Genomic DNA, 13,012 nt, shown 5'->3' on the forward strand with positions numbered 1-13,012 from the left:
ATCCAGGCCGGTTTCTACCCGTCCGGCACTGCCGCCGCTCCCGAAAGGCACATTCCGTGGAAAATGAAAATCCGAGCCGCGGTACTCGAGTACCCGAACCGTGGGAAGATGGCGTACGAGAGCGTGTTTGTTTGCAGCGATCTTTAAACGAGCACCACCGTGGGACTGCTTTCGTGGGCTTTAAAGAAGCTGTGGGGTTTATTTTTCCGTTTTCTCAACTAAGCTCAGCTGTTTGTCATACGAGCCACTAGCATCGAGCCTACGAAAACTTATTAGCTTTCAAATTCTTCCCCCATCGTTAAGACCATTTCCGCGTTCGCGAAAGTGATTTTTCCAAAGAACGACGAAAACATTTCGTGGTGAAAAATTGCTTCCATCGATTTCCTTCCCTCGATCATCATCGTTCGTCATAAGCGCAACTACGCCCACGGGTCGTTGATAATTCAATATTTTTTGCTTCCGTTTCTCGCTCACTTTCGCGTGTTTTCCCGCCAGTAATCGATGTCGCTTTGCTTTCCGTTCCGCGAAAGCGATAACGAGTTAAGCGGAAGCATCAACTGGCGTGGCGTAAAAATGTAGAACCCACCGTGCGACAGAGCGCCTTCCTTTCTCACGCTCGCCGTTACGGCTGCGAGCGGGCTTTGAACTTTCGAACCGGTGTTTTACCTCCACGCGTCAACCGGTTTCGGTGGAATGCGAGCAAGGATCAAACGACAGCAGCCTGCGAGCTCAACTGGAACGCGCCATCGACCGAATGGAACGGCATTTCAGTAACGCGTACGGCCATCGTCTCCCCTTTTGCGATGTTGGTACGTTATGGTGCTCGACCCCTGGCATGCGTGCAGCACCACTGGTTGTGTACGCGATCGTGTAACCAACGGAACCGACCGTTCAATCGACCGGAATTCGGGCACCTTATTCTGGTATCATACATTTTTTTCGCCTTCTCACACACTTCCTGTCGGGTGGGTTAACAGGATCAAATTCCTACACTCCGTCACAATCGTCGTTTAGACTGGAAAGGCTTACACGTTGAGCTTTCTCGAGAAAATAAAAAATGAAACGAAATTCTACAAGCTAAACACACACAAACACACACTCTTCCACTGAAAATGGTAACCTTGTGGGAGAATTCGCGTCACAAGTAAAGTTATGCGTTGTCAGACAGCGGGAACACCAAAAAATCTCCATCCTTTTCCGGTCCGGGGAATCACCAACCAGCTAAGCCGCGTACGTGAGTGCTCCGAACCGTGCGAACCAGAGTTTTATCATTCATATCGCGTACGATCGGGAGCATTATGTAATTCCTGATCAAATATTCAAAACGTTAGATGACGCATGAAAAAGCACTGAAAAGTGTAGAAGATATCCAGGGGCGCCAGGGCCAACAGCGGAGTGTAACCTGAGAATATGGCCGCTCGACCGGAACACCTACCAAAATGGATAAAATCGGTTATTCTGGATCGATGGAGGCGCCCAGTAGCGCACGGGCCATTCACCTCCCAGTACCGGAAGGAGCCACCTCCCGGGTTCGGGGGGGTTTTTTTTTGTGCGGACATTTTGTGCACGAGACAACAATACGATCATCCCCGTGTGGTAGGAAATACGCAAGATGCTTGTCCACGGGGTAAGGGAACCACATTTTCAAGAGCCATAGCGAAATGGTGACCAGAGGGCTGCCCATGCCTTTTGGGGTGATTTGATTTATACTGGTCGAGATTTTATAGCGATTGCGGGAGAATATTAATAACAGTACGGGTCGAAGGGTACCCGTCGATTCATTTTCCGGTCGGACGTTCGATCCGGCCGCATGTCGGAACGGAACCGGTTCCAGAGTTCCTGGCCGCGAAGGGATGGGAAAAGTGAACAAAAAAGATCCCCGATGCCAGGTTCGGTAAATGGCGTTTCCTTTGGGTAATGGCGACCCCCTTGAATGGTGTGGTCAATCGGTAATCGCGACCGTACCGATGAAAACACGACGGAAAATGGACGCAACACACACGCATACACGAGCGCTTGATCGTCGTGTGCTTTTTTATGATTCCTCCACGCGGGGGTGCCTTCTTGCAAGACATCATAAATTGTACCGACTGTCGATAAATCACGCCGCACCAAAGTTTGGAGATTTTTTCGTCGTTTGTCGTTGCCGGAAAGCAGTTTATACCGTGCCCGGAGTCGGCGAACCAGAAGCGACGCGGCATGCCACGTGGGAGGAAAACGCAGGAAAAAAAAACAGGAAGTATTATAGCGTTTGTGTCCTGCATACCGGATATGGTGGGGACGAAAAATCCTCCCTGCCAGGGATAGGTAAAAAAGGCGATCGACAACATGGCAGAGAGAGCGAGACAGAGAGAAAGACAGAGTACGAGCAAGAAGGAGATAGTAAAAGCGCAATTTTCGACCGGACATTTCCGAAACGCGAAACGGACGTACGAGGGACGAGGAGCTAAAAAAAAGCAAGCTGAAAAAAAAGGAATGAATGCGCATTCCACGATTCGGTTCGGCACTTACCCGGTCCAGAGGACGAACTCGACGTTATCACCTTGCTTGGATTTCATGGCTTGCGTGGCGGATTCCAGCAGGCTCCATGGGCTGTCGCACATGTAATCTCCGTACGGGCCCGGCCGCTTGGCGCTGGCCGTGTTCGAGTGATGTTCGTTAAGCCAGCAACCTGCGGATCAGAATAATCGGTATCAGCTGGTGAGAGATGGGACAAGCACAAAACTATCGCGTTGAGAGAGAGAGAGAGAGAGAGAGAGAGAGAGAGAGTGCAAGAGAGACGGCAGTGCGAATGAAAAAAAAACAGGAGACAAAACCGGTGCTCACATAAGTCAAGCAAGTTGCCTGTGTCTCGCTAAACAAAGGCACCGCACAAAAGGTGCAGAAAGAGTGCGACCAGCACACTCGGTTCTGGTCCCAAAAACCCAAAGGACAATGCGAAAGGATTAGCAAAAGGCTGCTGCATTCGTGTTGGATCGTGCGGCAAGATCCCAGCCCGGTGCCAGTTGTCCCCCGTTGTTTAACGGCGAATGTGAGCGGAATAAACTGAACTACTTCTCCGTGTACCGGCGGGGATGCTTTTTTTTTTTTTGCAGTGTCCTTTTCCTAGTCGAGAGGCCGCAGAAAAGCTCTTCCTCCCACATCGCGTGCGGTGGGTGGTCGAAAAACTTGCTCTCTTCTCTTGCGCCCTCCCACACATGGCTCGTTCGTGCTCGCTTATTGGATAAAGTCAGCCGGTTCTCTCGGTTGGTCGCCAACTAAAAGACCACCCAGCCCACCCAAGCACCCCTTTTCGGCACGCGGAACCGAAAAGCGAACCGAGTTTTGACAATGGGGCTACTATTTTTCCATCCCCGCGCCCTGCACCGCCGGGACTTTTCTTTCAGCGTGCGCTGCAGAAAAGTGGAGATATGTTTCATTTTTCTGCTAAATTGTCCACTCTCCCAGCGGTCGGCCCACCCTCCCTTCACCCGCACTCAAATTAGGTCATCTGGTGAGATTTGCAGTTTGCAGTTGCCGGAAGTGATATGGCCGAGAAGAAGAAAAAAAAAACAAACCCCTCAAGCTTTATCCCCACCGCCAATGCTGGTGGGGCAAAGGCAAAACGGCGTACAACACGGCTCCAACGGAACCACCTCATTTTTAAGGGCCGTTTGGGGACCGAGACCGTGTGTGTGTGTGTGTGTGTTTGTGCCGCACCGGAAGTAGTTATATGTAATGGTTTTATTATTTAGTTGGTTTATACTACCCTGTCCACTCGCAACGAACATTCGCTTCCGTTCGCTCGTGCAGTAAACCGCCGTGGGGGATTTATTATGAATAGAAATTTCATTTGTACCCGCGAACCGGCTAAGCGGCTCGTAATTTGCAGCAGAATTGTGCTGCTCAATTGCACCGCGAGCGGTACGACAAGCGCTAACGAGCGATTAAAGCTTAATTTAATGAACCGAACGCTCATCCCCTCATCATTGGCATGAAATTGCAAGCGCGATTTGTTGTTTTTTTTTTGCAGTGTTTTTTTGCTTTTGTCTCTCGCTCCTGCCTCGGTTTGTTTGTCACATGTCTTCGGGCAATTTATTCTGTGATGGGAGAGGCTCTGATTTCAACACGACATGCAAAGGATCCATCATTATCGGCGACTGGGGACGTTGGGGAGTGGCACATGGAGCGATTCACCCGTCTACCATACACTTTTCATAATGGGTCGTGTCGAGCACCATTCGAGTGCCATCACGAAAATTCGGACCGTTGTGGTTTTGTTCCACTTGATGGGAAATTAGTTTGCATATTCAATTAAATGTTCATGTCACACATCGTTCACAATTCACAGTGGTTGTAGTTTTTAGGGCAGCAACTTGAAAAAAGTTTCAGCTTGGAAAGAGCGCAAATAATTCGATCGATCTAAATAACGGTCAACTGAAATAATGTGCTTGCGCTAAGGATTTGGCAGTCGTATAAGCTTCAAAAAGCTACCGAATGAAACGTAAAATAAATCTGAATCGATCGCTTACACAGAGCGCTCTGTTTCCGAGTGCCTCAAAACGCTCGTTTGGGGAATTTCGACTCGCTTCAAAAAGCGTGCCTTAAAAGCCGGAAAATGTGCGATACTCTCACGTGATGCGGAACAGATCCCACAAGCGGTCGTGAGTTTCCCGGGAACCGTGGCGCATTATTGCCCACCGGTTCCGGTATGTAAAACTAGCAGCATGACGGTCGCGCGAAGTCATCCATTGCTAGGCAAGCATTTTCACATAATAGAAACCACTTCGATACCCAAGTGCCCGCGCATCACTTGGACCATAAACCGAGAGTTGGAATGGGTTGAAGCGATCACGCTCCAATGTACGCGGCTGGGAACCGTGGGGCGCACTTTACCGTCCGATCTCGTTCCTTCTCGAGCGTGGAGTGGTGTTGTTATCACAAAAGGAACCCTCCCACCACTTGAAAACTACTCCCGTGACTGCATTATTCCAAGCTGAGCGACGAGAGTGGAGCCTAAAGCGCGCTCCACCGCCGACGAACCGGGCAGTGAAAAGCGGAACAAATACGGGTCGAAACGAAATGGCGTAAGACGAGTGAAATTTGCCGATGGCCGGAAAAATACTTACTGCGAAAGATATCGCCCTTGGTCGTGTAGTACGTATCCAGATGTAAATCCGTTATGTGCCAGAAGTAGCCTGCGAACGAGAACGCGCGGTGCGTAAAAGGAAGAAGAGAAATAAGAATCGTTGAAGCTTTCGGTTTTTGTTGCGCTGCAAAATGTGCGTTTGAAAAATGGACGAGAAAATCGTAAATATCGCAGGAAGGCGCTATCACAAGGGGAAGCAGAGAAGAAAAAAAAAACCAAAGCAACCGAAACATTCGCGATCGGAAAAATATAATTCGCCCCCAGCACGAACCGGATGTGGCACTCCCTCTCGGGTGGGGGGCGGGGGTTTCCTTTTTTCTCCACCCCCCTCCCGTTTCTTCGCTCGTTCGTTTTGTTGCGAGGGACCCGTTACAGTTAACGAGAATCTTATTTATTCACTCGCAAAGAGGATGTTTTTCGCTTGACGCCGTTGTTTGTTATTTATGTTTCCCTGATATCCGGAGCAATCGCTCCTCAACGTACACCCCCGGGACTACCCCTCTGGCTCACTTTCGCGGGGCAGCAAACACAAAGCAGAAAAAGAAAAAAATCACGCACATTCGCTCACACCCACACACGCAGTCTGCCTACGAGCGCGTGTCTGCTACGAGCAGGTAAATAGGTGGAGTGAAATAAATAAATAAATAAACGAGCACCAAGCATGAGCTTTCGGGTGTATTGTGGGTAGTGATAAAGGTCCCTTTTCGGCACGGGCTCACAATCCAAGGTCGTCTGCAGCCGGAGAAGCCCACGCAAAAAAGAGATAGAGAGAGAGAGAGAGAAAAAACAACTAACCAGTGGCACTGGAAATGCTTTTTCAATCATACCGCTTCTGAGGCCTTCCCGACAGCTACCCGGGCTTCGGGCGTAATTGGATCCCAATATCGACTGATAGCAAAATTCCTCCGAAGCAAAATTTGATTCTATCGTCCGCCATCACCTTTCGTCGAGTGGGGAGTGGGTGGTGCGCAAGTAAATCGCACCACCCCAAAACACGCAACAACGCCGAAAGGAAATGAGCACGCGATGCGGTCGCCCAGACACGGCGAGGTGAAGGTGAAATATATTTCCCACCACCAAACCCACCGAGACGAGCGATCCATCTTGTGGGAAGGAATTCGCTAGCATTTCGCAACCGTGGCGTGGCTCGCGAACCTTCGGGTGCAAAGGACTTCGCATACGAGAGCGTGTATCGCAGCATGCCACGTCTCCTGGTATGAAGATCTCACCGAATGGGACGCGAACACCGCACCCGACCCGTATGTCCTGACGGCTCTTGCGTCGCTCCATCACGCGAAAACCCGTTCCTGCCTTCCTGCCTGGGGTTCCATTATTGATGCACGCCAACATGCCACCCAAACAGCGTGGAGCAAAAGGTCTCACACGGGACAGGATTTTATCGTTCGTCGTCCCTTGGATCCGGGTCTCGCTGACTGGTTGCTACGGCAACCGTCCTTGTCACACGTACTGCGCCACGGAAAAGCTCCCTTCACGTGCGCATAAAAAGCTTACGGTGTGACGTCCGGTCCCGTTCGCTCGGGATTGATCGAGGCCTGAAGGTGAAATGTAAATAAAGACTATGCTAACCAATTTGTTCATCGATTTTTTGTTGTTGTTGTTCCACAGTCGGCTCCCGACGCATTAAAGCAAGCGGCACGGGAGCGAACAATCGCGTGGTAAAAGCAACCGTTTGTTGTGCCGTCGTTTGGAAGTGTTGTTTTTTTTTTTCCTTGCGTTGGTTTGGTCCCGTTTTCCTTCACGGGCCCGTTTTTGTTCTTCGGTGCTAATGCCGCACACTGAAAGGAACACCCGCATTGAGCACGGTTTTACATCGTACCGTCATCCTCTCGCACGGGGTTTTTCCCCGCTCACCGGGAAGAAGGTTTTCTTTGCACACAATTCTTCCACTCTTTTACGACAGATCGCGTGGAACGAACGGAAACGCTTCAACGGCCAAGACCGAACGGAGGCGCTGTTCCGATCTTTATGGAGTGATTTGCTGTTGCTTATGTGACTCCATACGTCGCCGAATAATGGACGGTCGGCTGATACGCTGCCATAGATCACGGCGCTTTCGTGGAGCTTGTTCGCTTTGCAGGTGTTTTGAATGTACGCGTGTGTGTCTGAAAGCATTTTTTCAAATGGAGTACTGCCTGTCGGGACGGATTAAAGCATTAAATCAATGGAACGAGAGAAAGATAAGCCGTCACTGATAGGATGAATCAATGTGAGAACTTAGAAACACGGCTTCGAGTAAGGATTCCATTTGCACATGCTTTTGCTGTAAATTCAGAAACATAAGAGCGCATGATCGATAAATAGAAAAACACATCCGTTAAAAAGGCACAAACAAAGAAATAGTATCATGTTTTTCTCTACAAAGAGTGATTGAAATGCATTGTGAAATAAGGCGTAAATACAAATTTCCACGTTCCTCAGTAGCATTTATAAATATTCGTTCCCAAAACACGTAAAGCAAACCATTCACGAGTCTTTATCATCGTATTAAAGAACTAAAGCATTGTCTGACCTTTGCCTGATATTGATTAGCATCATTAAAGCTGCTACTATCGATCGAAAATAAACCATCGCTCTTGGGGGAATTCTCCACAGGGAAGCACGTTATCCCGCTGCTCGAGCGTATTACTTTCCTTTTTTCTCTCTTCAGCATCCCCTTTCCAGAAGATTGCGTGTTTATTCAGTGGAAAAATCATTCAAATCCTATTGGATGGCATGATACCGGCCCGTAAGGATCGTCGGGCACGAACGAACATCCCCAAGGACCCCTACCGTTTGGCACACAACCGAGAGTAGTAACGTCTTACTAAACGCTCACCTTCGTGCTTCGTTCATTCATAATGTCGGCCCTTTTCCGGTTCCGTACTTAATTATAGACCCAACAGGCCGCCCATTTGGAGCTTGTTTGATCTGCGACGAAACTAGCAGTGTGCCAGCTGTTTTTCTCGGCCCCGGACAAGCCCGATGATGAGTATCGTCGTCTCACGGCACGGTTACCTGGAACGTTTGACTTTTGCTCTCACAGCACACAAGGAACTTCATTCGATCGAGTCACCCAAAAAGCCGCACCAACCGAAGACCAAAGAATTTCATTTGCTCTACCAAAACGCCCTTTACCTGCGCCAGTAAAGGCGGGTGGTTCACCGAAGCAATTTCCATGGCAAGCACCTAACCGACCCGTACGAAATTGGTGAAGATTGCTCGCCGTCTTCCATGATGCCGGAAGTGCTGGTGGCGTTCTAAATAGCCCCAATCCCGCACCAACCCCTGAGACCGACCACCCAACCTGCACGGTTCCGGTATTAAAAGCGGAACTTTTGCGTTTATTAATCTAATTCAATTTCATATCGAGCGGTGACGGCAGCGGTTTCGTCCCAACGACATAGGCAAAGGCGAAGCGCCCAAAATCGGCACGCTATCACTTACGTCTCGGACCCAGAGCCCTGACTGAAACGCGCCTTCCGGTGTCGGGGCCCGAACCATGTCTAATTGAATTGCTCCACCGGAAAGCCCGGAAAGCTGTGGGCCGGAACGCTTACGGGCGCGTGGAAAACGGCAAACAAAAAACCAACAAAATCTTCCCAACGCGTAGATGTCGATGCTGCGAGATGAAGTTATTTTGCGGAACGTCAAACGTGAGGCGATACGAATAAGCCCGCTTGAGAAATGGCCCAATTCCTGGGCCCAAGCCTGGGGAAAATGGGGGTTCGAAAACGAATACGCACCGTTGCTAGGATACCTTCGAGCGCTGAGCCTATCGAAGCGCAAGCTTTATCGAGTAGTTTATGAGCAGAAGCCCGTTACGTAGCCCACTGCGATCGTTCTCATCTGCCAGAGTGCTTCCACTGGAAGCGGAACTATATTTTCGTACAACTTATTCGCTACAGACACACAAAAACCACACCACACACCACCGAGCGCAACAAGCGGGAAGCATTTCAAATGCGCACATTTCCGTTTCAAATCGAATTTGCACTAACGTGTGAGAAGTTTTCCCAGGCGCACGAGCGGGCGCGCGGGTCTGTAAAACTGTGCTGAAACCCACGGACGTGCTTCACACAGGAAGTAACGCAACACCTCTCTCTGCGAGCTCTCTGCCCGAGCTTTGATGCTCGCGGTAAAGTTGATTAAAAAAGCCTCACGTTGTACTTTCAAGGTGTATCAGCGCCATCATCGACAGCCGGCGTTGGGTTCTCCGTTCGGGAAGTTCCCCGAGCGACATGACAACACTCATGCCAAAACTCATTCCGCAGTCAACGAGCACCCAGGTATCATGGCACGGTGACTCGAAAGCCTGGTATAGAAACATTACCAAACCACGACACGCGGGCTGGTACGGGGTTTGGCAGTAAAACTAATCCCTTTTCCGAGGAACTTTAATTATCCTGTTTATTCCATCGCGCTCGGCGTCGTTCCGTCACGTGAAAGGCATTTTCCATTCCCCAGGCGCATTAGCGTCTGGTGGAAGCATTTGCCGCTTTTACGACCATTTCCTGGTCGTACGCGCGAAATGCGTTTTTTTATTTCTCCTGCGACCGGCGTACCATGCATGGGTGTCTTCTGGTTTTTCTTTTGTTTGCACTCTCTCCAAGACGACACTGATGGGGAAGGATTAGTGCGACTCCTTTTCAGGTGCTCATATAGGAGCGATGACATAAATTCGGATTATATTAATCTGTAAGCGAACCACCCCACCCCACGGGCTACAAATGAGCAGAGAGCGAACGTCGGCAAACCTTCTTGGTGAAGCACTTTTAGCCCAGTGGATTGTGCTTTAACACAAAGCAGCAGAAAGCAGCTAGCTTCCTGCTTGCTGGCTCTTAACACGAACTTGCCTTGAGAATCGTTGCGTTCGTCGGTCGGTCGTTAAACGCGTGCCAGGATATAAGAACGCGTACCTTGAGCCATCCTTACAGCCGGTTTGTGCAACGACCATCACCATCATCGCCATCATCATCATCATCATCATCGCTGGCTTGGTCGTTTTCAGACCATCAACCAAGCAGAGTTTGCACCGACGAGCATGCGTCGGTGTGCGCCTTATCGAGGTCTCGAGCTGGCTCATCCTTGCTAATCCTTGCGACATAAAGGACCACCCTTCCATCGGTTGTGCCCTTCCCATCGTGAGGGCAGATAAAAAGCTCGCTCGAAAGCTAGCATCTGGAAGGTGATCCCGGAATCGTGCTCAGGGCGTAGTGCCTTTTTTTTGCATTCCACTTCTTCCGCTGCTGCGTCTCCGTGTGCATCCAACCTGATGCTCGGGTGGCACCTCGTAAAAACCGTGCGCACGAACGCGACGATAAATAAAAAAGGTAGGTAAAAATGGAAATTTTCATCAGCCCTTTTGCATCGGTACACCAGCGGTAACGAGCTTACTGGGGGGGGGGGGGGGGGGCGGACCAACTTTGTTATGTTGGCAAGGATTTACACTCGTCGTGTGATTCAGCCCTTTTACTCACCTACACACGTGTGGAACGGTCTCGTCGAATATTCTCGAAACACTGCAAGACCCCCCCCCATTTTAGCATGAGCTTTATTCATCATGCAGTGGATCGGGAGGTGTGTGTGTGTGTGTGTGTGTGTGCTTCCCTCCCACGTCGGTATCTCGTTTCCCGGGCGGATGTTCCACCGAATCGGCACGCTCTTTCGTCGATCGGGGTCAGGTGGTGTGAACGTTTGGCTAAGCGTTCGAAAGTTTGAAAGAGAATTTATGAAACCGGCACCCGTTCGGTAGCCTGTTTCGAACCGTAAAGAAAGAAAAAAGGAAGCGAAAGCAATAGAAAATGCCACCATAACATCTGTTCGGTCGCCGTAGTGATGTGTTAATTCCAACTCGGATAATCTGATCCGCTTAGTTATGAAACGATCCTGGTTGTGCGCCCGAAAACCCAAAACCATGTGCGATGGTTCCGTCTCGGAATGGGGACGTCACACACTTTTCATCCCAAACGGTGGCGCTGGTTTTGACCGAAGCTTACTTTTAACACAATAAGCTCTCTGTCCTCGAGAAAATGTGTGTCTGTGTGGGAAGGGTGATTGGGGATGGAAATGCTAGTTTTCCCCCAACCACTCGCATCCCCGGGTGGAACATTAAAAACACTTCCCACTCCCGTCCGCGAGGGAAACCCCCTGGAAAGTCATACATTTTCGATGAAACCAGTCGGGTTTGCCAAAATTAAACCCCCTTCGCTTCGCCTTTCGGGTCGCTTACGTGCAAACCCGGCTTCGGTTGTATGTGTGCGTTTGTGTCACCCGGTGCAGTAAATTATGACCTAAGCTAATTTGTCCAATAAACTTTCCCGACCGAACATAATCTAGCAAACGGCAGTTAGTGAGGCTGAAAGGCTGCCGACGCCTGCCGACTCCCTGCGATCCGTTCGATCTCGCAATTGCTGTGTGCAATTATTCCCATCGCATCGTCAAGCTTCTCGACCCTGGAGCGACCTATGGGGGCGGGGAGTAGTAACCGCTCCCGTCCCGGCTCTACGCCTCCCCCTTTTCGGTTGGACTAAAAAACTCCTCGTTGTAATGGGCGAATCAGGAATAAATCACCGCTGCAATCGCTTCCTCGTTGACCTCGAATTAATGCCACAAAATTGCCTTCTTTCCAATCCTCGTGGGACGGACGTGCTCAATCCATGGGCCTCTTTCCCCGGTCACTAGGCTAGCGCCAGAAAATTGCTCTCTCTCTCTCTCTCTCTCTCTCTCTCTCTCCCTGACACACTCTACCGGAACCTCTGCTAAACGTGTAGGTCAACCGGTTCACCATGTATGTGTCCCCGGCAGTTTCCGACATCGGTCCAGCACCAACCCAACCCAGTTCATCTGGCGGTCAATTGTTTCTCGTTTCCTGCAGGAAAAATCAACCCCCGGGGACCCTTTTTTTTGGATAGACGACACCCAGCTCGAGTGCTGGAGCCTGAATTAAAGACCAGCCCACCCGTGCCCGAGAGCTTTCACCCGGGTCGGAAGCAAATCGAGTGAAAGCCACATCGAGCCGGTCGAGATTGAATGGCGCTTGAAGACCGGTCAGATTTTCTTAACACATGCTCTAAAAACGAGCAAAAAAAAAAGAGGATGAAAAACACAACCCAGGGCAGGTGTACATGTACTGCAGGATCGCTCACGATGGATGCTCCACTGCACCATTGCATTGGTCTATCTAGTTTATTTTTTGGTCTAGCAGGCGGTGCCTTTTTCTCTCGCTCATTCACACGTCTTCTCTTTGGCTCTCTCTCTCTCTCTCTCTCTCTCTCTCACACACGTACTCACAAAACAGGACCTTGGTCCGCAGGCTCTACCAGAGCGAGCCCATTACAGAAGACAAGCGCCTCGGCTTGGCTTGGCATGTTGGTGAACGGTGCCGCAAATGCTGACAACGAGCCTCGCATTTCCAGGAACCCGCTCGTTGCTGGCACCCCCCCCCCCCCCCCCGAGAACGAAAAAGAGGCGAATATTTAAAGCCTACCGCACACATCCCAATGGTTGCTTGAATGACCGAAGCACGCTACTGTGGGCGGTGGCGCACACGGTCTTCAGCTGACTCACTCAAGGCCTCGGTGAAAAGTGACTGCAGAGATTTTACGTTAGAAATACGCTTCCTTTTTTACGTGCTCACCTCTACCACTTGGGAAGGGTCCTATTTGCTTTCTCTCGCTTCCACTGCTTTCTTTCCCAATCGCCATTCGGCTTTCTCGCTCTCATTTGCACCGGGAAATTCGTCCCGGGGCTTTTCCTCGCTGCGAGGATAGCGTGTGTGTGTGTTGACCAGGTTTACGGGTTGGAAATGCCACCGAAGGGTGAACCAACCCCCGCCCGTAATGAGAAGGGAAATGGTGCACATTTTCCACGAATCTGAGCCGACGA

The 13,012-nt window shown here is 50.2% G+C and overlaps 1 protein-coding gene across 1 annotated transcript in view; it reads right to left on the reverse strand.

Moving 5' to 3' along the window:
- Positions 1–13,012, reverse strand: part of LOC128724762 (acid sphingomyelinase-like phosphodiesterase 3a) — a 51,302-nt gene that overhangs the window by 30,026 nt on the left and 8,264 nt on the right. Inside the window, exons 2-3 of the mRNA XM_053818484.1 lie at positions 5,109–5,177; positions 2,512–2,671 (exon numbers count right to left, since the gene is read on the reverse strand). Of these exons, the coding sequence (XP_053674459.1) occupies positions 2,512–2,671; positions 5,109–5,177 (229 nt within the window). The remainder of the gene's footprint in view (positions 1–2,511; positions 2,672–5,108; positions 5,178–13,012) is intronic.

This window comes from Anopheles nili, chromosome 3 (genome assembly GCF_943737925.1).
Source record: "Anopheles nili chromosome 3, idAnoNiliSN_F5_01, whole genome shotgun sequence".
NCBI lineage: Eukaryota > Metazoa > Arthropoda > Insecta > Diptera > Culicidae > Anopheles > Anopheles nili.